Source organism: Drosophila grimshawi, unplaced genomic scaffold (assembly GCF_018153295.1).
Source record: "Drosophila grimshawi isolate 15287-2541.00 unplaced genomic scaffold, ASM1815329v1 contig_848, whole genome shotgun sequence".
Classification (NCBI taxonomy): domain Eukaryota; kingdom Metazoa; phylum Arthropoda; class Insecta; order Diptera; family Drosophilidae; genus Drosophila; species Drosophila grimshawi.
In genome coordinates, this window is record NW_025063692.1 from 9,584,389 (window position 1) to 9,611,338 (window position 26,950).

Below are 26,950 nucleotides of genomic sequence, written 5' to 3' on the forward strand. Positions count from 1 at the left end.
CGAGAAGTGGATGAGGATGTGGGTTGGGGAATGGGGGATGTGAAGAGGAATGGGAATAGGAATAGGAATTGGAATGGGGAATTGGTATGGGAAACAGTGGCAACAACGTTAGAATGTCACATTTGCCACGACACAATTTCCTTTGACTGCCAAGCATTTTCTTCTCCAGCAAGAAAGCAGGAACCCCAAGGTAAACCACACACACACTCTCACACACCCACACACACACCCGCACACACTCAGGCACACACGCACACACACATTCTCCTTTATTTCTATTTTTATGTGTCACACACACGGGGCGAAGGAGCCACGCATTTTATTCCGCTGCGCATTTTCACTCCTTTCTTTCTTGCTTTACATTTTTTATTTTATTTATTTTATTTATTTTTATTTTTTTCTTTTCTTTTTTGCATTTTTTTCACATCTAGTTCACCTTCAAGCTCGTCCCTTTTAGCTCCTTTGGCGTTTCTCGCACGCGGCACGACATTCTCCCAATTGTGTTATAAATTCAAAAATGAATAACGCACGTTTGCCTGTGGTTTAAAATTCTATTTTATTTTATTGCCATTGCCTTGTCACCTCCTCGTAGACGGCTTCTTCGTCTCCGTCTCCGTCTCCGTACTCCAGCAGCACCACTTCTCTCTTGGCCCTGTGGTTCAGTTATACAATATACAATATACACCTGCATGCTGGGGTTTATCGAGTTTTCGGCTTGGTTTCCTTTATGAAATGCTTTCACTTTTTCACAATGGCCGAACTGTATTTTTATTCCATTTTCCATTTGTTGTTCATGGTTCACTTCACGTCTCTTGGCTTTCCTACGTTTTCCAACACTCGCTCAATTAAAGCATTTCATGTCAGATATTCGCAGGACTTGACTTTGCCCAGCAGCAACAGTCCAAAAACAACAAAAAAAAAGAGGAAAACTTCAACTCAAACAGAAACCTGGACCTGGGACTCCGATTCGGAGTCGGACCCACTTACTTGCCCCACTGCCAGCGCCACTGCCACATATATCAAAAGCCAGAGCAGAATTGCCTTTTGTGTGCCGAGTGTTTTTTTTCTTTCTATTTTTTTTTAAAGCTGCTTAAAGAGTTTCGACCGCCTGTGCCCCATAGATCGAAGCGTGCATTTTGCTGTTGGCTCTGGCATTTTTTGTGAGCTCACTTTACTTGGCCTCTTTTATTTTGTGGATTTATTTTTGCTCCACAAATTTATTAGCCCAACGCGGCTCAATGTTTTTTAATTTTATTTATTTTTTTTGTTTTTTTTTTTTGTGTTTTTTGAGGTGTGTGCAGTCGGCCAATGTGTAACTAGCGATTTGACATCAAACAGTTGGCGATCTAGCTGAAAAAAAAAATAAAAATAAAAATAAAATGCTGGCAATAATTCATATTTGTGTTGGCAAGCTGAAATATTTGAATACTCAATAATAAAACAAAACTTGAAAATAACCTTGGCAAACTCCAGTATTGAAAGCAATACAAACTCAGCATTTGTTACGAAATTCCCAAATATCAAATAATTATTAAAATATGTTTTTGCTGCCAATGTATTAAATCTATTGCAATGTTGACAATATATGTAAATACCACATACATGAGCCAAGAAGTCAATTTCTGTTTACACATAAATAGATAACAATTGTGATTAAATTCCTCGTTGATTGTATCTTACAAGAGTATGCAGAACAGTAATGCAATATCAATAGCACTGGTAATAACTAAAATCCATCACGGCTTCCAGCTAAGGAATTTAATTAGGCATTCAGATATCGACAATATCGGAATATTTGACAAACATTCAAACACTGAAACATACATTTGGTATGCAATTTCAGCACTTAGTTGACTTTGATATCGAAATACATTATCTATATATATATATATATATGTATGTGTGTGTGTGTGTGTGTGTGTGTGGCAGGCATGTCTCAGCTTGTCATATTTATATATACATATAACTCAATTTCCTACGCTTGATGGAACATTTGCATTCCACATGCAAATTTTACTTTGATGAGCTTTTCATTTTTCTGCTGCTGCTGCTGCTGCTGCTGCTGCTGCTGCTTATTATTCCCTTTTACAGTGTACGCCAAAAGTGTACGCATGCTAATTAAATTGTACTCACATGCTTTCTCTCTCTCTCTCTGATTACAGCATTTCCATATTCATAAAATCTCAACTGAAATCTGGCAACTGGAAACTGGGCTGTAATTTTTTTTTGACTTTGCTGGTAAGTTTCTAAACTCACTTGAAAGAGAGCGAAGAGCGCCCCATACAAACGTATATGGTCGATTATATTGTACACATGTATATATATATATATATATATACTTTGTTTATTTTACCGTTTTATCAAAGAACATCACAACAGCAACAACAACAACAAGAAGAGCAACAAAACTTATTGGAATTTGAAAATGTCGACATTGACATGCGCTGAAAGCGTTGTCAGTTTTTGTTACCCCAACCCTTGGCCGTAAGCCCCCGCTGCCCATCTGTCCATCTGTCCATTGCATGTTGTCACCCAACAGCAATAACAACAAACCAACAGCAACCACAACAACAACAACAACATCTGACTTTTGGGGCCATCGTTTTTATATCAGTTTTATTGTGTTTTATGTCGCAGCAAAGTCAACCAAAAATCGGCTTAAAAATTCAAGAGCAACAATCCATAAGATGCGTATCTTGTGGCTTTTATGCGGCTGCCGCTGGCATTAGGTATCCACACTCCCCTTCGCTCGCTCGCTCCCCAACTCCCCAACCCCCCAACTCCAAAGACTCGCCATTGCCCTCTATCTTAAACTCCAGCTAAAGATTTTCATTTTCTATTTCATAAAGTGTCGCTGGACAAAAGTTGAGAAGCTCCGAGCGTTTTTCCACATAACATGTTTTCTCTCCCTCTCTCTCGCTCTCTCTCTTTCTCAATCTCTGCTTCTTCTTGCTCTGAGATATGCATCTCAGCTGCCTGCGTGTTGTGTGTGTGTGTGTGTGTGTGTGTGTGTGTGTGTTGTGTCTGTTTGTGTGTGGCATTTTATTGTCATTGTCTGTGGCTTTTTGGGGCTCTGTGACTTTTTATTTGGTTTTGTTTTTTCTTTTTTTTTTTGGGTATCTTTTCTGTTAGGCCAAAGTAAATCAGTCAACGGCGGCATCAGCTACAACTACAGCTACAGATGCAGCTACAGCAACAGCAACAGCAACAGATACAGATACAAATGTATCCGTAATTGCGTGCTGGCCGTGCAGCTGCCTCAGCGTCGCCGTTTTGTTTATGATTTGTCAAGATTTTAATCCCCGAAAATGTGTTTTAAATTGCAGCGCCTACGATAAGAATGGGACCAAGGGTCCAAGCGGCAGGGGGAGGGGGATGGGGGGAGGGGGATGGGGGGAGCTGGCAATAGTGGCAGGGGTAAACAGCAGAAGATGCAGTCAACAACAACAATAACAACAGCAACATAAGCAGCAAAAACAATAAAAAAAAAAACAAAACTTAAATCTTGGCCAAGTTAAAGAGTTGCGCTGCATATGTGTGTGGGGAGTATCAAATGGCTAAGGGAGAGGGGACAGTGTGTGTGTGTGTGCGTATGTGTGTGCGTGTGTGTGTGTGTGTGTGTTTGTCGGAGAGAGTGGGAATTGAGACAGACATATGGCGAGCATAATTTGAAAGAAAAACGAACTGACTGCGTGGGGGAGTGCTAATAAATTCACCTTTTACCGCAAAATATTGCCAACATTTGCAAAAGACAAACAGCTGAAACCCACACACTCACACACACACACACTTACACACTCACACACTTACACACTCACACACACAGACACAGACAGAGAGACACACGCAGATAGACAGTTGTGTTGCTTCTGCCCCGCCTGCTCGCATCCCATCATATGCATGTGGGCGGTTTGGCAACATAAATCTATCTCTTGTAACAGTGCCACCCGCTCCTAACCCCCTCTACCCTGTCTCTGACTTCTGATTGAGGAAAAGCTCCGACAACGTGGTCGTCGTCGTCGTCGTCATCGTCTTCGTCGTCTTCGTCGTCGTCGTCCGTCTCTCCGTCTGGTTGGTGTTGATTTTTGTCAACCTAATACAAAGCGCAAACAAAATTTGTGTTGGCATTTGGTTAGATTTGCCATTGCTTTGCTTTTTGCAGCTTCTTCTTGTTTCTTTTACCGGCGAATCTGCTGGAGCTGAGGGTGGCGGCGGGAGCGGTGCGGTGCGGAGCGGCAGCAAGGAGTTGTGTGCTCGCATCTGGTTCTATTATAACTGTGTGGGTGTCTGGGTGGGTGGCTGGTTGCGGTGAATTAGACTTGACACTAGCTAAACAAGATGACGGCAAAAATAAAAGTAGAGCCCTCGTCTTAGCCATGGCGAAAGGATTGTTTTTGGCTTTTGTTTTTTGTTTCTTGTTGGTTGTTGGTTGTTGCTTGTTGGTTGTTGTTGCCGGAAAAACATAAGCGAGACTTGCCATTTGAGTTGTAGCTAAACCGGCAAATGCGTTGAGTGCTTCAAATTAATATCTAGCCACAAACTTGTGGCACAACTGACAACAATCGAAACAATCTAGATAGATAGTTGTACGAACCGAACACACAACTGGGTTCTAATCACAAATTAATGAGATCTATACAGAAAGAGAAAGAGACAGGGAAAAAGAGAGTGCCAGAAAGTGAGAGTAACATTTATGGCTAGATAAAAATACAGATCAATTAAAAAATATACTTATTTCAAGTCAAATATAATGTTATTTTAGACTTTGATTGATGGTTCATAAATTGTGATTATTCAACATATTACGAAGGCATTCAAATGATCTTTTATATAATTTCTTCAATTTTTATAATCAATTCAAATAAGTTTGTTGGCTTCTTCCTTCCCATTTGCATTTTTCACAATTTACACAGAACGCATTCATTATTTGAGATTGCTTTGCGTTTTTATGAACAATTTCGTTTTCTGGCAGCGTTTATTTTTGCTCTGTGTATTTATTAAATATATTCATTTATTCATTCATTTTGGCATTGTTATTCAAGCTGCACTTATTATTATTATTATTACGATGTTATGCTCAATAGCTAAACTGAAGCGAGTGCTCAAAGCAGAGCAGAGCAGAGCAGAGCAATGCAAAGCAATGAAATAACAAAACTTGGTTTTCATTAAATTATTATTGTTAATGTTGTTGTACCGCCAAATGTTGGCCCACATTTTGTGTTTGAGTTTTGTACGCAGCTGTCGCCGTTCCGCATTGTGCCAAAAACTTCCACTTGAGCCAGCGACGAGCCACTTGCAACCAGGTGCCAGTTGCCGCAAGTGGAGCAACACCAACAAACAACTGCTCCTCATGGGCTGTATGTTAATTAAAGCCATTACGTCGAGAATGGCAGTGGATTGGTGGATTGGAGTGTGGAAGCTGGCAGCTGGCAGCTGGCTGCGTGGATCACTGTTTTTAAGTTTCCGTTTCGACTTCAGTTGCGGTTGCATGTTGCAAGTTGCAGTTGCACTGAGCGAGCCAAATTGTTCAGTGCTCAGATGGTGGCATGATGGTGCTAAATGGACTGAAGGCTTAACGACGATGCGAGCTAAATGAATGAATAAATGAATGAATGAATGCGTGCAGCAATGAGTGTGAGTGAGTGTGAGTGAGTGAGTGAGTGAGTGCTGAACGAGTGTGTGAATAAATGAAGGCAACGCATTGACATCAACGCATTTTTCGCCATGCAAAACCTTTAAGGGTTGCCAATCTGCAGGCGGTAGTTGGGTGGCAGTCACGTGTCGGCAAGCCGTTGTCCGAATTAATAAAACATTCCACATGCCACACATGTTGCGCTGCGACTCTCAGTTCCAGCTGCTGCCTTCTCTCGCTCGGATTCATTCAGCGCTTAAGTTCTGAATCCCTGTGGCATCTAATGATGTGCAACATGCACAAAATGTGTTAATGAGCAGCACAGCTAGAAAGAAAAAAGGCCAACAGATCTGTGTGTTGGTGTTTGTATATTGTGCTAATGACTTGTTGCCTAGTTGTAAGTTGCTTTTTTTATTTTGCTTTTCTTTTTTTCTTTTTTTTTTTTTTTTTTGTCTTACAATGGCAAACCTGTTGAGCTTCCGCTGCCAGGGTTACTTTTGCTTTTCATCAACTGCAGAAAATGAAATGGCTAATTGAAATTGATATCCATGAGTTACAAGCCATATTTATTGAAAGTAGTTGCAGCTGATCTTGATATACATACGCAAGAAAATTAACAACTTTAAGCCGTGATTCAATCGCATTATTGCATATTGCATTGCTGGGCTGGTGGTGGGTGGAGCAGAGGGTGAAGGTGTTGCTTGAGCGTGGCAATCAGGTTTTGATTCCGTATTTGGAATGCAACCAAGAACAAGTCTATCAAAGTCATGCTGAGCCGAGCCAAATGCAGCAGAAGGCAATCGAATACCAAACAAATAACTTTCATACAAAATACATCCAGCTAACGATGTTAATAAATATTTGACAAGCCTTGGAATAAATTCCATAAGATATCTGATACGTGTCACAGATAAATTGTCAATCGCATCAATAGCCGAGTCGAGTGACTGAGCTAAGCAATTAAAAGGCTTTTGCTATAAATAACTAAAGCCAGAGAAAGTGGCCACATTTTCCAAAGACTATTTGAGCTTTAAATAAAAAATCAAATCAAAAAATGGGGAAATAAACAAGAAAAATTCTATTTCTTCTTAGCAAGTTTGAATATCAACTGTAACTAATATAAATTTACTTATATTTATCAACACTTCAACGCAGCAAATGATTATAGCTGAGAAACTAAATATATAAATTGAAAATAATTGGCATTGAAAAAATGTTTGTCCAAGCGTTGGGCGCTTGGTAAAAATGCACTTTCTACGACCATCTCAATTAACCACTCCAAAATATATATATACTATATATATATACGTATGTTTTTTCTGCCAAAAAAAAATCATTTTAGCTTGTAGTTTCGGCAATTTTAACGCGGTTATCTAAAAAGTATTGTTCAGATTTCAGATTTTGTTTTTATACCCTGTACACCCACTGAAAATGCGTGAAAAGGGCAGATTGAAGATGTGCAAAATGATGTAACAGGCTGATTGGTAAAGGTATAAAAGCCGCCTATAATATCATATATAATACTCGGATCAAGTAATGCAAGAATCGATTACTGATTGGACTTAATATATATATATATATATATATGTATATCTAATCCAAAAAGAAATTGTCTTGGCTTAATATTGATGATCTGTACAAAGTTCAAAAAGATCAGGTTAACAACCACGAGAGAAAGATACATATATATATATATATATACAGTGATTGTGTAAGTTGGAGTATCTTCGACTTATGTTAGATAAGGACTTGGCTTCAGGGTATATCCCCGTCAAGCTCTCTCGACTTCAGCATTGTTGCTTGTTTTGTATGATATTTCTGATATGGAAAAAAACTCAATCAGCCAAATCAAAACGTTGCCTGCAAATAAACGCCGATTGTTGTTGTTGTTGTTGTTGTTGTTTTTGTTGTGGCAGGCGTCCATAGACAACCACAAACAACTCGTTAAAATTTGCATTTGAAATGCAATCGCCTAAAACACAAAAAGGCCAGCAAACAAATATAAAAATATATCAGATAAAAAATGATAAATCTAGGCAAACTAAAGAAACAAATACGGTTAGCTGAAAGGGCAAAGGGGGATGGGGCGTGTTGTGTGTGGTGTGGGTGTGGGTGTGGGTGTGGGTGGCTTAGCCAGCTGCTACACTGGCCACTGCAATAATAAAAGCAACTAAACATTTTTGGCTGTGGCACACGGCTATCAATTTGATATATCAATCAGCGTGGGAGAAAAATGATTGCCTGTTGGACTGTTGCAACTGGCTTTTTGCAACTGCCGGCCTGCTTTGTTGTTGTTTGTAGTTCGTTATTGCTGTGCATTGAAATCGGAATGCCAAAAAAAAAAAAAAAAACAAACACAAACAACCAAAATGCTGATGAAAAGAAAGAACAATAACAATAACAAAAACAAAAACAAGAAATCTGTTGCAAAACAACAGGAAAAACTGCAGAAGAATTATGAAGAAGTCTTGCAGGCAGCGAGTTGCAGCGAATTTCAATTGGTTATGCGGCATTTGCAACGTGGCCTTGAGGCAAGTATTGTGCGGCTGGCTGGCTGATGGCTGGCTGGCTGGCTGGCTGATGGCTGGCTGCCTCAAGGATTAACTTGGCTGCAGCGCTCTTGCCCCTGACTCATAAATGGGATCTGCGCCTTGTGCTCTGCTCTGATTGATTTATGGTCACGCTCGTAAAAGTGGGTGGCCAGCTGCGGGTGTACGGATTACCAGAGTGGAGGGGGTGTCGGAGCTAGCGAGGGGTGGGGGGGAGGGAGGGAGGGATGAGGTGGCAGCTGCGGGAAACGAAGATAGAGCGGATCTCACTTTCGGCTCTGCTATCAGTCACACACGCACGAGACGTATGCGGATGAAGAAAGAACGCAATGGGAATGAAGTGGGTGTGTGTGCGTTTGTCTATGCAGCACGACTGCCAGATACCCTGCAAAGCGAACAAGCATTGCACTCTGCAAAGTATTCTAGGGAAATATGATGAAAAACCGGTTGGAATTTGCTAATAACAAAAAGAACAACAAAAAAAGTAATAATAATAATAATAATAATTACATTAAAAATAGAAAGAAATAATAACAATTCCTGCAAACAACTAATAACAAATAAATATTTACAAACATGGTTAAACTTAGGTGCCACAACAGAATGGTTAGATCTATAGATCTAGATATATATAGCCTTTAGCTTCCCTTATGTCTTATAAGACAAGGCAAATACCTCGTTGGGAGCTAACCGGTTACAGGGTAAGCCGAAAAACTTTGCCTGTGCTTGGTGGCTGTTAATAGCTTTAATGCTGTTTTATGGCATTCGTCGAGTGGCCAGCTATGGAACTGGCAACCGGCAACTGGCAACTGGCAACTGGGAACTCGCAACTGGGAACTGGGAACTGAGAACTGGGACTTGGCATGCCAACGCCAAATGTTTTACATGCGTGTTCTTGTTGCTGTTGCTGTTGCTGTTGTTGCTGTTGTTGTTGGCGGCAACAATGTTTTGTTTGGCGGTCGCATAAATAAATTGGGATTGGAGTTTTTCGCTGCGCTTCAGTGCCGCAGCAAAGCTCATAATTCCAGCTTTTATTTGTGGGATTTTGGCATGGCATGTCAGTCATGTGTCGTTTCTCTGTTTCTCTTTCTGTTTTTAGGCTTGGGCTTGGGCTTGGGCTTGGGCTTTGGTGGTGTTGTTGCCGCTGTTGCTGTTGCTGTAGCAGTTGCCCCATCCGCCCGCCCGCATATGCATTTGTAGCGCTTTCAATTCCATCGCTGATTAATGGCTTTGTTCTCATTCTCTTCTCTCTCTCTCTCTCTCTCTCTAGCAGATGATGTGCTTTGGCAGCTTGGCTTGAGTAGCGTCACTACGCTGTACAATCGAAACTGATAATATCGATATCGATAACGATAACTTTGCGCCAGCCAAGAGAAGCAGCAGCAGCAGCAGCAACATGTATCCGGGCAGCGCCGCCAGCAGCACTGCATCCAAATTTCAGAATCGTTGCGCCTCGCCACAATTTGCCAGCTTTGCGCCACCACCGCCGGCAGATTATCCGGCGCAGCCGCAACATGGACAACAACAGCTGGCTGGACAGACCACAGCGGTGGCCGTGCACAGTGCACCCGGCGGCGGCGGAGGACACGGTTCGATGCGGCACATTCAACGCAATCAGCTCACCAGGAGTGGTCACAGCACCCATGGCCATGGCCTCGGACATGGACATGGACATGGACACGGCGCACACAGTGGTCACGTTGGTCATGGCGGTCATGAGCACGGTCATGGCCTGGGCATGGGCATGAGCATGGGCATGGGCGGTATGGGGCATGCCGGCGCCGCTGCAACGCTCGGCCATCATCATTCTGGGCATCGGGGCGATCTAATCTTTCCGGATGACATGGACAGCATTGAGTTCTGCATGCCAGCGCCACCAGCCACATCCTCGCAGCAAAATGGTGAGCTGCTGCTGCTCCAAGGCGGCGGCCACAGCGAACCCTTCACGGAGCGGCGACGACGCGGCCACAGTCGCCGCAGCAACCACAAAATGGATGTCGAACAGCAGGTAACATTTTTAACATATTTTCGAATAATTTGCAAATGCTGTAAATGCATCTACAGCAGCAACAATTTCATATGCTGCTGTAAATGCTGTATATGCTGTTGACCCAAGCTAATCTGTCATTTGAGGATGCCTCTCGCATTCCCTCAGAAGATCTGTAATTGCATTACTCCACTGCTAAATTCCTTGGCATTTCACATTTGATTGGTAAACAAACAGCAGCATTTGCTTCTTATTTGTCATCTTGTTTCGTATGCAAGCTGATTATGTTGTTATTATGTTAGCCGAGATGACAAAATAAACAACATTGAAAGTGAATCCATAAATATTAATAAATAAATAAACAAATTCATTCATGAGGACAATTGCTGAATTGGCTTTACATAAATAAGCTTAAAGCTGAAGCTGAAGCTGAAGCTGAAGCTGAACATAATCCGAAATGTCCGACTAAATCCAATGATTTCGAATGCATGCCAATAAAAATAAAAATGCATAAATAAATAAATAAATAAATAAATATAAATAAATAAATAATAGTAAAAATGTATTTTCTCTCATCGATTTGAATTAAATCGGTTTAACTTAAGGATGCCATTTTAAAGCATTTGAATTCAAGTTCTTCGTCTTCTCTCTTTGCTTTCTTGGTGCTTTGTAGGTAAAGTGGTCACGCAAGAATATTGCTGCCACAATGGAGCGCTTTGAGCCAACCAGCGCCGCAACCACAACCAATACACAGTCGTCGTCGTCGACTTCATCGCTGGATTATGGATTCGCTGCTGGCGTTATGACGCCCAGCAGCAGCAGTGCCACACCCTCGCATGGGGCCGGATCCGCATCCGCTTCCGCTGGCATGTCCTCAACAGCCTCGCTGCATGTGGCCTACAATGGTGGTGCTGGTGCAGGTGCTGGCGCAGGTGGATCGGGTGGTGGTGGCGCTGCTGCAGCTGCAGCTGCTGCTGCTGCTGCTGCTGCACCCTTTAATCATGTCTACTCCTATGCATACTATGAGCCCGGTGCAGCCAAATGCCATACAAATGTGCCCGCCCAGGGGCATGGTCAGGCTCAGGGTCAGGGTCAGGGTCAGGGCAATGGCCATCATCATCATCATCAGCAGCAGCAGCAGCAGCAGCAGCAGCAGCAGCAACAGCATCAGCATCATCATGGCGGCCAATCAAAGAGTCCGCCACGCAACTCGATACGCGCCCTGTTGGCGAAGAGTTTCCGTTCAAAGTCGTCGTCGCACAGCGGCCAATCGACATCGTCGTCGCCGAGTGCCGAGGAGCGGGACAGACACACGTATACGACACGGTACGGCACCACCGAGAATCTGTATGAGGAGGTCAGCGATCAGAAGATACGCAAAGTGCTCTCCGACAATCGCATCGCCACATCGAGTGCGGGCAATGTGAAGGAGGAGCTGCGTCGCGTCCAGCACAATCATTTCCGTGTGCTCGACGAGCTCAATTTGTCGTTGGAGGCATTGATTATGCCACCGACGCCACCGGACATCAGTCCCAGCCATGCCAATCCACCGCCGCCCAGTGCCAGTTCCAATGATGTCCAGCACGAGGCATCTGCCACCAGCAACAGCAGCTGCAGTGGCAGCGGCAGTGGCAGCGGCAGCGGCAGTGCCAGTGCCAGTGGCAGCGGGAGTGCTGTTGGCGCCAACTGCTCAGCGTCACAGTCGTCACAGCTGGTGCAGGGCGGCAAGGGCAATGTGCTGACGGCCAGTGGACAGCAGCGGCCGCGTCGCGGTGGCTTATTGGGTGGTGCTGCTGCCAGCGCCGCATCCAACTCGAGCTCAGCCTCGCACGCCAGCCTGGAGAATCTGTCGAGCACACTGAACAGCATGGAGCTGAAGGATCATGCGCACAGCAGCTGCATCAATCCGGAGTTCGATGAGGGTGATCTTGATAGCGGATTCAGTGGCAGCGGCAGCAGCAGCGGCGCTAGCTACAATGAAAGTTTGCGCTACTATAAAACAGCCACGCCCACAAGCCACAGCCATAGCCACAGTCAGCAGAGTCACAGTCACAGTCAGAGTCAGAGTCAGAGTCTCAGTCATGGCCATAATCACAATCATGGTCACAGTCACAACACCAACCTGATGCCCCAAGGCAGCAATTGCAACAGCAACAACAGCAACGGCAGCAACAACAACAGCAACGGCAGCAACAACAACAACAATAATAATAATCACATACAACACACAAACACCTTGCCACACAATTTGCGCAGCTGTCGATCCTCGACAGCGTCGGGCACATCCACATCGAAGAGCAGCATGGCCAGCTGTGGCGAAGATCAGGGCATTGCCGGCATGGGCATGGGCATGGGTCTGGGCATGCCCATCGGCATGAATATGGGCATGGGCATGAATATGGGCGCCATTAATATGGGCGCCATGAACATGGGCATGGCCATGAACATGGGCATTGCCGAGACTGTCGCGGGCAACTCCGGTTCGATGTCGCCATTTAATTATCCACGTCGCTGCTCAGCGGATCAGCAGCGCGCCTCGGGACGTTCGATTGTTTCGGCAAGTGGTTCCGGATCGGGATTGGCAGCGGCAACGGCAACGGGAACGGGTACGGGTACGGGTACGAGTGGAGGAGTCGCTGCCACAATGACCGCAACTGGAGCGAAACCCAAAAAGAACTTCTGGACCATGAAACCGTGATGCTACAAAAAAGCTTTGCGTCACATATGCAAGAAGTGGAGCATCGTTATGGTGAGTACAAATCACATATTATACACTAAGATAAAGAAGAAGAATGAGAGGCAGAAGAAGAAGCAGAGTTGCATATAGAAATGCAATCTGCAAGCCAAAACAGTTGATAAATAGTTGACTAGTCGCCATTGTTGCCTGTACTCGACTTTATAGAATGAGAATTACTAATGCATGCTGATATTTATTTGTATATATATATATATATATATATAGATATATATTTGCAGTCTGAAATCTGGCGATGAACAGTGATTGCTTATGAGGACTATTCACTTATTTCAGCTCTTTTATAAGCTGAGTGCACGATTATAGTTAAACGTTTATAGTTATCGCTATCGTTATCGTTATCGTTATTATTATCATTGTATGCCTCTCTCTCTTTCTTACTGTACTCGGTGTGTCTTTACGCTGCCCCCCCTGCCTCGTTGTTGCCTCCAACAGTTGCAGCAACTTTTCAACTTTAATCATAATAAATTTGCGGCCTGGCCCAGACCCAGGGCTCCATTTCAAATCAACGAGGCACTTCCGCTGCCGTTGCCGCCGCCTCTTCCTCTGTTTCTGCCACTGCCACTGCCTCTGCAACTACCTCTGTCAGCGTCGCAGTCAGCGTCGCAGTTCGCTTTGCTTTAGCCAGACGCTCGCGCATATTCCCAAGATAATAAATTTATTAACAGGCAACGCGGCAGCTACAAAAACATCATCATTATCTGCAACGGACAGCGCTTACCTACCCCTACCCCTACCTCTACCCCTACCACCACCCGTCCTGCTGCAGCCATTTCTTGCCACCTCCCGCTACACTCGCCACAACCCCGAAATGAATCAATTAAAACTGATTGAACTTCATAGATTTGTTTCATTTTTTTTCTTCTCTTTTTTTTTTTTTTTGTTCACTTGCAACTGAAATTTGGGGTAATGCCGGATTCTGACTCGGATCCGGACCGCATCATCGTCATCATCATGTGGGAACTGGTTCGCCCAGCATACGCACACACATTTATATATATATAAATATATATATATACACTCACAGAGAGACGCATGCCCCCATTTTCATGGTGTGCCACAGGGATTACGAGTGTCATGTGTGTGTCTCAGTGTCTGTGTGTCTGTGTGTGTGTGTGTGTGTGTGTGTGTGTGTGTGTGTCTCAGTGTCTGTGTGTGCATATGTGTGTGTGTTGTTTCCATTACGGCGCCTGTTGAAATCGAAATCCCAATATCCGCATTAAAAGTCTTAAGGCCTAAGATGCAATCCTCTTTCTCTTTCTCTCGCTCTCGCTCTCTCTCGCTCTCTATCGATTTTACCCCTTGGCTCTAAAAGTGGTCCAGTGGCGAAATGCTGAAATGCTGGCTGGTAATTCCCAAATTCAAAGCGTGCACCCTTGTGAATAATGTGAATAATGCTGTTATTCATTGCATTTTGTTATAAATCTGTCAATTTGCTGAATTGTGCGTGCGCTTTGTGCATTCGACGGGGTCGGTGTCGGTGGCATGAGGGTGAACTAGATACTCGACTCGACACTTTGCCGTAGGACTCGACTCGACTCGACCGAGAGGCTGAGACACTCACGCAACACACACACACACACATTCACATATACATACATTCGAGTGCATATTCGCATATCCGCAGCTGGATCCGCATCCGCATCCGCATCCGCTGGGCGCACGCTTTTGGGCACCATAAAAAATCTGTTGCAAAATAGAATTGTTGTTGTTGTTGATTTATAGACGCAATTGTGCCGAGGCGCAACTAATTTGCCTCGAGTGTTAAGCAGCAGCACTGCGAAAAACTGAATTGTGCGGAATGAATGCAGACAGCAATTCACACGTGTATTCATACATCTGTCTGGATGAGTCTGTGTGAAAGCTGAAAGCGCTTGCAAACTGTATTAGTCAATAGTCAGTTAGTTAGTTGGAATTTGGTTCGATTCACAAATGAAATCGCAAAAACCAGACCCAATCGAGTAATACTCATGAAACACTCAATTGCCCAGATGAGTGCTTGAAATAACGTTTGTTGCTTTACGTTTTCTAGTTTACTTTAGAGCCGAGTTGAGTAAGTTGCACTACAACTCATTGAACACATCGTATCCACTAAATAGTCATTTGAGCGGCGCTCTCTTGCTGTCGTCTCTTTGTCTCTTTGCTGGCATTCATTCCATTCATTCAATTCCACATTGCATTCATGTATTCTTAATTAAATATTCAATAATAAATTCCACACACACACACACACACACACACACATTCACTCGTACAATAATTGCTTTGCAGTGAGTGCATTCATACATTGAGTGCACACACAATGATCTCTCATATTCAATTGCATTCATCTCACACATGCCACATGCCACATGCCATTGGCCAGATGTGTACATATATACATGTATGTGTCTGTCTCTCTGTGTGTGTATGTGTATGCTCTGCCCAAAACTAACCAACCGTTCCCCCCTTTCCTCCTCTCCTCCTCTCCTCATAGTATGCCCATTGTGTATGGGATTCGTCTAGTTTAGCTGAAGTTGATCTGAAAACGATTTGTGCACTCTCGATTTAATAATAGCAGTATTCATCACTCCCTCTCTCTCTCCCTCTCCCTCTATCTATCTATCTATCACTTGCTCTTTTCATTTGTGTTATATTTATTTTGGCCTTTTCCCTATCTGTCTTAACGCTTGATGCTGTGTGGCAACACTGGCAGAGCAACGCATTGGCCCTAAGCCCAAGCCGAGGCACACTTGAAAATCGCTTAAGTGTTGCCAAATCACTCGTAACCAGCAGCAGCAGCAGCAGCAGCAATAACAACAACAATAACAATAGCAGCAGCAGCAGCAGCAACAACGATAAGAATAACAACATCAACAAAACATTTTAAACATTTGGCTAATAAAGCAAAGGGAATAACCGAAGGACCAATCCAAAGAGCAATAACACAGCTAAAAGAGAGAAGACTTGTCCAAAGAATTGGAGCCAAAGGAGGCGGAGCAGCTGGAAGTGTAGGAGGAAAAGTCGAAGCAGCAGCAGCAGCAACAGCAGCAGCTGAAAAGGCAAACGCAAATGAAATCAGAGCCACATCAAATGCCAAACCAAAAATATGAAAACGGATTTCGAATGGATTTGAATGGACTCGAATGGAGCAGTTCTCCCAGCCAGTCGCCAGTCAATGTATTTATATATATATTTATATATATATATGTGTGTGTGGCCACATATGCAAGGAAATCGGGCATTAACATTCACTTAGCAATAATAAAAGAAATGAGCAAATGGCACACAACACAAAATGGCAAACATTTCAATTGCAATGCAAACAACAACGACAACAACAACGACGACAACAACAACGACAGCAACAGCAACAGCAACAACAGCAGTAGCAATAAAAAAATAAGAGTTGTTCAAATTTGTCAGTTGTTGTTGCTGTTTCTATTGTGGCAGTCGCATTTCAGCAACTTTTTCTGCCAAACTTGTATACCCTTTTTGCGAGGGGGATCCTTTGAATTGAACGCAAATTACAATCTCAGTTTAGATTTGTGTTTATTAAACATAAATACAGCAAATACACATATCTATATATCTTCATTAGCAACTGAAAATGATGAATTAAGTAAGTTGTCAAATACTAAAGTCGAATCAGAAATAATTGAATATAATTCGGGTACACGTTTCGGGACAATAAGCTGACCAACAATAAGTCTCAAATAAACATATATATATATATATATATATATAATAATAATATATATATATATATAATAATAATAAGAGCTGAGAAAGCTTACAACTGGCCAGCAAAGTCAATGTCCACGTTATGAGTGTATTCATGAGTGTATATTCATCGTGCCCCAAGCACCCGCTGGCTTCTTTATTCTTATACATACAATATATTTTTCGATTTGTCCTTTTTTTTTTTGTTGTTTTGTTTGGCAAATTCAACGCACAAGTTGCCAGTTTCGATAAGCAGCTCGAATACAGCTAGAAAAATTGAAACCAAATCTGGAGATGGAGATGGAGTTGTAGCTGGAGCTGGAGCTGAAGCTGAAGCTAAAGCTGAAGTTGGGGTTGGAGTTTGGCGACTCTACAGTCTTGTCTGGCCGGTGAGATTTAGTCATGCTGATTAAAATTGAATGATGGCCAGAAGGACAGCGACAGCAACAGCGACAGCAACAGCAACAGCGAGTGACATAGAAATTGCTTTGTATATAGCTATATAGCTGAAGCTAGCGCAGATCCGCAAAAACTGGCACAGCTTTTGGGGACAGGGGTAGATAGCAACTTGGGGGGTGACAGGATGCAGGGTGGCAAAAAGGGGGAACTTGGTATTGCGTTCAATTTGGTCTTGGTTTTGGGCTATGGCCGTCATGCCCTTCAACAATTACACACACACACACACACACACACACAGGCTAACACACACACACACACACACAAAAAGAAAGAAAGAAAGAAACCTTAACCCACTGATGGCGTCCGGAACGAAGCCGGAGACATAACATAATAAATTTCCAGACAAGGCATCGCAAGCGCTACCGGCACAGTGGCTCCAATTGTAGCCTATCCATTTGATATGTATTCATTGAATATGTCCTACAATATCTCGAAATATTCTATATAAATATTTGGGTGTGTACTACTTGAGAAATGTTGCTTTTATTTTTCTATCCTTCAAAAATTTAAAAAAAAATATTAAAATAAAATCATTTATACATCATTTATACAGGAATATATCTATATATTTATATATATCCATGTGTATACTTCAATTAAAAAGTGATTCTAAGAGAACATTTCATGTGTTCTCCGTTCGTTTTTTTATATTCCCAATTCGAAATGTTTATTTTGCTTTTGTTGGCAATACGATTTAATTTATTAGACGAGACTTTAAATTTTGGCTTAGTGCAATTTCTTATGGTTATTTGCACACAACTGTTCCCAACTATTATTGAGAGGGTCATTATTTTTGAAACCCTTGCAAATAAATATATATTGGTTTGGCACCACTGTGCGCTGGCAAGGCGCCAAGAGCCAAACAGCGGAATGGGTACTCGCTTGTGCAAGGCTACATCGTCGATGGTTTGGAAGGGGGGGAAATGGGGAAGGGGGAAAGCGGACAATGGCAACCGTAGAGCAAAATAACACAAGGGTGGCTCAACGGTGGCTCAGCGTGCTTGGTGGTTGCTGCTGCTACTGCTGCTGCTGTTGCTTTTGCTGTTGGCGTGACATTGTCAGCTTTGGATTGGAATTGCGCCTGTTTTTGGGGGTTGTCTGCAAATCACCCACCATTTGCAGTTGTTCTTGTTGTTGTGGTTTTCCAAACTGCGTCGTCTGCGGGCGCTGGAAAAAAAGAAAGACAGAAAGAAAACTGTAGTAAATAATTCTTTAAAGATTTAGAGACACTTGGAGAACAGATGCGTTGCCAGCAATTGCAAATTTTTATGAGATATACACCAAAGAGGCAAACTCACACAAAGATAGACATAGACTGAGAGAGAGAGAGAGAGAGAGGGTGAGGGTGAGTGGGTGAGTTAGTGGTTGGGTGGATGAGCGGGTGAGTGGGAGACGTCGACGCGTGCTTGACGCTGCTTTTTAGCTATTTTTGTTAGAGAAGCGTCGCCATAAGCGGGCCACATATCAAGATTAATTTTTTCCGAGATAATAAATTCAATGCAGATTAAATGGCAGACCATTAAATTATCGGCAGCAAACTCGACTCGAGATGCCAGCCATCCGGAACGGAGACAGCGAGACAGAGACAGACAGAGAGAGAGAGAGAGACGACTGTGTGTGTGTGTGTGTGTGTGTGTGATCGGTTGCGTATTTTGATGGCGCAGTGTAATTATGCTTAAGCCTTGGCAAAATTATTCGCAAGTAAATCGACCATTAAAATCACTTAAGATACTTGCAGATAAAAGCAGCCTAATAAAATAATTCCCAGCAACTCTGGCACAGCCATAGGTTTATTGCGATTTTACAATATGCAGCACAATTGTAGATTAATATTATACATATTTTGTATAGAGAAAAATCTTTATTATTGCGTACCTAACTTGTGATGAGAAAGAAAAAATCGAAATTAGTTAGAAATTTCCATTTAATTTGTATGTAAATAATCGTAGAATCAATTGTTCATTTATGTCTTCAATATATACTTCAGAAAGTATGCCAATCTGTACAGGATTACGTATCTCAATTAGAGTTCTCGAAACTAATCCAATTTAAAATTGAAGCACAAGGCACATATGCATTTTGAGAAAGATTGCAAGCATTTGCAGCACTTTATTGCCACCATCGAGGAGTTGTTGTTTAATTGAGAGCAGAATGCAACGCCGCCTGGCGGCCAAACCAGCAACTAATCTGAAATGAACCGAATCGAACCGAACCGAACCAAATGACAAAATGGTCAAATTGTTAAGGGCCGGCCAACAGTAGAACGCAGCTCAGACACATCAATTACGGGCCAAGTTCACAATTCCCTTACCCGTTTTGCAACCCAACCCCCTCTAATTTTGGGGTAGCTGCAGTCAAACGGCTGTGAAAGCTGTGCGTGTGTGTGTGTGTGTGTGTGTGTGTGTGTGTGTGTATTGGTATTTTCTGTGTGTCGTTTGTAGTTTGTCGCTTGTCGCCTCTGGCAAAAAAACAACAGAGGCTACAGAAAAGCGACAAAGCAAAGAATGCAAATGCAAACGACAGCAGCAACAACAGCAGCAACAACAAGAACAAGAACAGCAGCAACAACAACAGCAACAACAGCAGCAACAACAACAACAGCAAGAAGAATGCGATAAGCTTAAAAATAAAAACGTCAACGAAAATACATACAAACATCGTTTGGCAGCCACCCTGCCCCCAAACACCCTGCCACCCTGCCACCCTGCCACCCTTCCCCCTGCCTTGACACCCTTTGCTGCTTCTCTTTCCATTCGATTGCAATTTGGCACATCAATCAGGCAACGTGGAAAAGCATCTCAAAGTCAATTTTTTTTTCCGTTTCTTTTTTTTTTGGCAAACAAACAAAACGATTGACGAGATATCGAGGCTGGCACCACAAACAGTCGGTGGCACAGTCGGTGGCACTGGCAACGTTACAGCCGCAGCTGCCGCAGCCAAACTTCGCTTAATCAACGCTTGATGGCAAAATGTCAAATGGCCGCCTGATTGGAAAGCCGCGTGCGAAACGCGCGCAAAACGCGCGAGCTTTTAATGAGATGAGTTTTGCACCATTGACAATCGGCTGGCTGGCTGTGTGTATGTGTGTGTGTGTGTGTGTGTGTGTGTGTGTTTGCGGGCAGTAGAGTATAGCTGACCAACGTAAACCGCACAATCAGTTTCCGTTTCCGCTGCAGCCACACAACTGGCGGCCATTTTGCTGCTGCCTGGCTAATAAAACCGTAAACGACAAACTCTTTTTGTGAGTTTTTTTTTATTTTTTGTTGTATTTTTTCCATTTCATTTGGACTTTTAGGCGGTCAATGCAACACGCCACGTTTGCTTCATTAACTGTGCAAGTAAGCCAGCAGTGGCAACAACAACAACAGCAACAACAGCAACAGCAGCAACAGCAAACAAATCTTCATACAAATAAATGTGAATTCAACCAAATGATTGACTAAGAGAAATCCTTTCAACTTTAAATGCTGCCATTTCAAATTGAAAGCCATGCACAGATTTATATTCTTTTATATTCAAAATAGCTTTAATTGAATCTTTCTTTCTCTTTTTGTATATTGTTTTCTTTGTTTGGGCGGGTGGAAATTTTACTATTTTGCTTGGCTGTAACTTAATATACCCAACTTGGCCAGTTGCTAGTTGCTGCTGGTTGTAAGCATAAAAAGAGTTGCCACAGTTGTAGTTGTGTTGCTCATTGTTGTTCTTGTTATTGTTGTTCTTGTTGTTGTTGTTATTGTTATTGTTTTTGTTGGTGCTTCACACCTCTGTTTGTGCAAGTGCTTTTGTTTGGACTGCCTTTCGTTTCGCTGTTGAATATAAACAACAGCAGCGATGCGAGTGAAACAACCAACAGCAGTGCAACAACAGCAATATATATATATATATGTGTGTGTGTGAGTGTTGGTGTTTGCCTGGGTTTGGCACAGAGCGCATTCCATGCTGACAATGGGTGGTATCCGTATAAGCACAGCCAACCCCCTTCCCACAAATCACTGCCAGGCAGGAGAAACGCGTGCTGAGCTGCAACTCGGTCTCGGTTTGGTTTTGCCAAGTGGACAGCCCGCTGTGGCGCCAATTTATGAGCTGTCAGAATTTCGCACTACTCCAAAATCGCCAGCGCCTTGAAAACTAGCCCAAAACACCTTCGTGCTGACCAAAAAAAAAGAAACAAAAAATGTTGTCTTCAGCTGGCCCCAAAAAGTAGGCAACACTTTGTGTTATTTGTTTACTATTGCCACACTTGAAGGAGGACAAAATAATAAATAATATCATTATAATATATCAGCAGCTTAGTCATAAATATTGTTGTTGTTATTGCTGATCTACATATATATATATATATATATATATAATGATGCAATCACCAAAGTTGTGCACGTGAAATATTTGTTCACAATTATTTTGCTATTTAAGTTGAGCGAAAATGCCAAAGCAACACTTGATTTAAGCTGAACTAAAGCGAAATTATTGGCAAATTGACTATCATTTGTCAACTTCCTACATCCTATATATATATATATATATATATATATATATATAGTCACATATACATTGTTTGCATTACAAATTCATAATTTCTAAAGCATTCCGAATCAAAGGCAAACACAAAGAGTACAAAATCTATGCAGCTGCTGCCTTCTTTTCATTGTCTTGTTTGTTGCCATGGACAGCGCTGTGTGTCCCTTTTTTATGTGAGCACATCACATGTGCCCCTCAATCCCCAACCCCTATGCTCACCCCCTGTCCCCCCGCTTCACTCCCAGCATGAGTTGGTTTAAGGTTCAATGACGCTTTTTGACGGTTTTTGACTTTTGGCTCTGTTCTTGCTGTTGTTGTTGTTGTTGTTATTGCTCTTGTCACTTTTATATTTATATTGACGCTTATATTTCTATATATATATATATATGTGTGTGTGTATGTGTGTGTTGAACTGTCTGCGTTGTCTGGCCAGTCGACGAGCCGCAAACATTTCCAAAAGCCAGCCCCATCGCCCCACCCTTGGCCAGCCCACTCTTTGGCATCAACCCGTGTCCATTGTTTGGGGCAACCAGCTGACAGCTGTGTCCAGATGCGTAGGTTAAGGCGGAAGCGGAGCTGCGCCCCACTCATTCAGTCAGTCAATCAGTCAATCAGTCAATCATGCAGCCATTCAATTTATCGTTGACTTAACTTTTTGATGGTTACAAAATTAAATTTATGAAGCACCCTCAACCCGACAAAAAAAAAAAAAATAATGAAAAAACACAAAAAAAAGTCGAAGCGAAGCGATGGCAAAAAAATCGAGCAACCAAAAAGCAAATGTTCGCATTTAGTCGCTCGACTTGCCAATGCCCTGTAAATATACATTTTTGTCAACCGCTTGATTTCATTTCTTCATTAACTAAGTGTCTTTTTCGAACAGTGTATGAACAGTAATTGCTCTTACTCTTGAATTGAATCGCTGGCATATTTGTTGTGTGTGTCTTGCAGATATTATATTATTTTAGCTGTCAGATAGCTGTCATTTCTTCTTGATGGTGCCACTTTGACTGTAGGGTATTTTGGGCTTTAACCTTTTTGTGTTTGGCAACGTAATATTCATTGCTATTCATACACACATTACACACACACACACACACACACACACACACACACACACACACACACTCACACACACACACATCCATCAGCAACAGCAGCTGTCCACTCCTTGCCCCTTTCCACCCGGCGGACCTTGGACTACGCCACTACTACCACTGCCACTGCCACTGCCACTGCCACTGCCACTGCCACTGCCACTGCCACTGCCACTGTCACTGCCTCTGTATCTGCTGTCGCTAGTCCCTCAGTCAGAGTCAGAGTCAGAGTCAGAGTGTTATCTTTGCGGTCGCATCTATAATGGGTTTTGTCACGTCGCAGACGCGTCTGCCATATCAACCCCCTCTCCTCCGCTCCACTACACCTACGTCACCTACCTACCTGCTCTGATCTTCTCTGCTGTCCATTCTCACTCTTTCTCACTCTTTCTCACTCTGTCTCTCTCTCTGTCTCTGTCTGTCTATATGTCCCTTGTGTGTCTGTGTGCTGAGGCATGAAAAACGCACGTCGACATCAATAAACTTAAAACAAAAAGCTGCCTGCCAAGAGGAGTAGGGGATTCACTCTATGTGTGTGTGTGTGTGTGTGTGTGTGTGTGTGTGCACCTTTTGCAACACACACACACACATGTGTGTCTCTGTGTGTGTGTTTGTTGTTGTTGCTGTTGCTGTTGCTGTCAAACATTTGCCTGGTGCTTAAGCCGCTTTTAGTAGAAGAACGCAGCTCGTCTATATCCGCTTAATAACTTTGGCGCCAAATGTCAAGCGCTGTCCCTGTGTCCTTGTGTGGCTGTGTGTGTGCGTGTCTGTGTGTGAATGTGTGTGTCTTTCTGTGTGTGTGTGTGTGTGTGTGTGTGTCTGTGTCTGTGTGTGTGTGTGTGTGGGTGTGTGTTTGTGGCTAGCAAGTGTATCAAATTCACAGCTATTGACTTTTCACAAATTTTCCAACGTAATTGTTAAAGCTTGCAATGCGGTCAAGTGTGTGTGTGTGTGTTGCTGTGTATGTGTGAGTGTGTGTGTGTGTGGATACCCAAGACAACAAAGGGGTTGCAGAGGTGTCGATGAGGGGGAAGATTGGAGTATTCTATAGAATTTGTTAATGAACTTTGCATCCATTGCTGGCCAGACACCCAATAAAATTATATTGTACATGCATGCAGCAATAAATAAATTAGAACAAGGTGTCCACACAAGAATTTGAGAGCTTCACAAGCAGCGAGACACAGAATAAGAGAGAGTGAGACAGAGAGAGAGAGAGAGAGATAGAGATAAATAAAGAGAGAGGGAGAGTGGGGAATGGGGAATGAAGTGCGGCCAAAAATTGTGTGTCTTTTTCATAATAAAGTGAATCATTCGTGTGCTTACAGGGCAGGGGTTGTAAAAAAAATGATAAGGGGTGGGATGGTATGGGGGGTGTGTGGGGTGGTGGGGTAGATGCCTTACTAACTGTGTTGCCTGCGTTGGCAGTCAGATGCAATTTATTGATAATCTGTATGTGGCTTCAGGGCAGCTGTTGTAACAGAAGAACGAGCAGACGTAGAAGCAACTTCGTGCGACCTTAAAGCAGTTATTTAACGTTATATATATATATATATATATATATCCCGATACGTATACATGCAGGCAGTGCAGTGGGCAGTGGGCAGTGCGCCAACAACAACAGCAGCAACTACAGTAAATGCAACAAGAAACCGTTTGGCAATTTGTTGCGACAATTTTGGCAACATTTTGCTGACCATCGTGGGGTAAAGATATAGACGACAGACGGCAGAGCTGGAGAGACAGCAAGAGAGTGAGTGAGAGAGAGAGAGAGAGGGGGGGAGGGGGAGAAATCCGGTTAAAATGTACACATTTTGAACAGATTTAGCCAAGCAACAAAAACTTCAATATTTTCAACAGATTTCTCAGAATGCCTCACGCCCCCGCTCTCTCTCTCTGTCTCTCGCTCTCTCTCTGTCTCTCTCTCTCTCTCTCTCTGTCTCTCTCTCTCTCTCTCTCGCTCTCTCTCTCTCTCTCTTACAGCCTCTCCAGTAAATGAAAAACCAGAAATGGCTATGAACGTTGATAATATTTCACTTTTCTCTTCAACCAATAACAATAAACTTAACAAAAAAAAAAAGAACTAAAATATTAAAATTAAATGGAATGTTTGCAGTATATTTTATTAATCCCTCGAAATGTAATTTAATGTCAACTAAATAATGCTTAACGAATGATCAGAAAAAATATGTGTTGTGAAAATGAACCATTTGAAATAAAAGTGTGAAATGAAAATGAATCCAAATGTTTTTTTTTTTTGATGTTTGAATTGAAGCTGTCATGTCCACGTATCACATTCCTATGTTCTCACCTTGTATTCTTAACACTCTTTTCATACTGCTCATATTTATAGCCATATATATATATATATATATATATATATATATTTTGTATATTTAATGTTTATATCACAATTTCAATGGTTTCCATCTGTCTGCTTGCAGGAATACAATTCAAAGACTGCCTCATGCCATGCCATCCACTACTATCAGCCACATCCGCATTCGTATCCGCATTCACACCAGCGATACCAGCAGCAACCAACACTGAAGCACAGCAGCAACTATTGCAGCAGCAGCAGCAACAGCAGCAGCAGCAGTAGCAGCAGCAACTGCAGCAGCAGCACTAGCAGCAGCACAAGCAGCGGCAACTGCAACAACCACATTTGTAGCCACAAACAGCAACAGAAGCAGCAGAAGCAACAAAAGCAACAAAAGCAACAAAAGCAGCAAAAACAACATAAGCAGCAGCAAAAGCAAACAAGGCAACGCTACGGTCACACTGGCCGCAGTCGCCATTATAAGTACGATGCCGTCGAGGAGTGTTGCCGTCCAATCTATAACGAGCATTACGGTTCTCTGGCGGAGATGTTGTGAGTGCGGATCACAAACTGGTGGGCATTCGACCGAAGCGCAAGGTACCTACAACAACAGACTAGCTACAAGGTGTTGTACTCCATTGCGGAAGACGGAAACGAGACCGATAAGGAGACAGACCTACACACGCATACCAAGACAGAGACAGAGACGGAGACGGAGACAGACGCAGAGACAGAGACGGAGACAGAGACAGAGGCGGATATAGTTACGGATATGGATTAAGTTTTAATGTTTGCATACCCAAAATGGTAGCTTCTTCATCTTCTCTTAAGCATGAACTGGAAAGAAAACATATATATATATAATATGTACATTTGATAGATATCCCGTAGATATCGAAATAATAGAACAAAAAAAAAAAAAAAAACGATTACTGATTACTGATTACTGATTAACGATAAACGATAAACGATTTGAGTGTTAAATGTATTTACGAATAGATGATATATGTGTGTAATAATACGATATACCTATGCATTTACATATGTATACACCTACCATATAGATGTTTATGCAAATTGAGCAAACTTTACCAGCACAGAGCATAATGTTAGATATATATATTCAAAATATATGTATTAATCATTGATATCTGGCACGAATGGGCGCACGCTATAAATGTTAGGCATACGTCTATATATATATATATATAAATACTTATAAATACATACATAGAATTTAAATACTGCACACACACACACACACACACACACACACAGACACACACACACACACACACACATACGCGTATTTATTCATGTACATAAGCAATTGATAACCATATTATTAATAAAACATATATGTGAAATCCATATATATATTTTTTTTTGTGTGTCCGTCTAGAATAAGAATTGAGAATTGTTGTTTTTTTTTTTTGATATAATAATAAAATAGATATATGTATGTAGAACTAGCCTGGCCTGGCCTGGCCAAGAAATTGTATAATCTAAGCACATTTATTTGAAAAATAAAAACATAAATGTAAAACTAAAAATTAACAACAACAAAAAATAACACAAAATATGGCAAACATTATCAATATATGCATAAAAATCTATAAACTTAAATATTAATATATTTAAATATATATATATCTATATATGTGTATACTATATATATATATATAGAAATACATACAATTTTTTTTATTTATAAACTAGCAATGCTTGTAAATAGAGATAAAGTATATTGATGGAAAACGCCGCTGGCAACATTTTAATAATAAAATAAACAAAAATCATATATATTAAAAGTTTTTTTTTTTTTTAACATATACATTATTATTATATACATACATAATTCTTAGTAAAACTTTAGCTCTGAGTGTTAAACAAGTGTAAATAAATTGGACACGTTACAAATTTAATTGAAG

General features: G+C 42.1%; 1 protein-coding gene across 1 annotated transcript in view; it reads left to right on the forward strand.

The window, feature by feature from the left end:
- Positions 1-26,218, forward strand: part of LOC6565743 (hornerin) — a 97,138-nt gene extending 70,920 nt beyond the window's left edge. The window contains 5 exon segments of the mRNA XM_032738932.2: positions 2,163-2,238; positions 9,452-10,189; positions 10,842-12,264; positions 12,394-12,917; positions 25,144-26,218. Of these exon segments, the coding sequence (XP_032594823.1) occupies positions 9,578-10,189; positions 10,842-12,264; positions 12,394-12,917; positions 25,144-25,575 (2,991 nt within the window). The 5' untranslated portion in view covers positions 2,163-2,238; positions 9,452-9,577 and the 3' untranslated portion in view covers positions 25,576-26,218.
- The last annotated feature ends 732 nt before the right edge of the window (positions 26,219-26,950 follow it).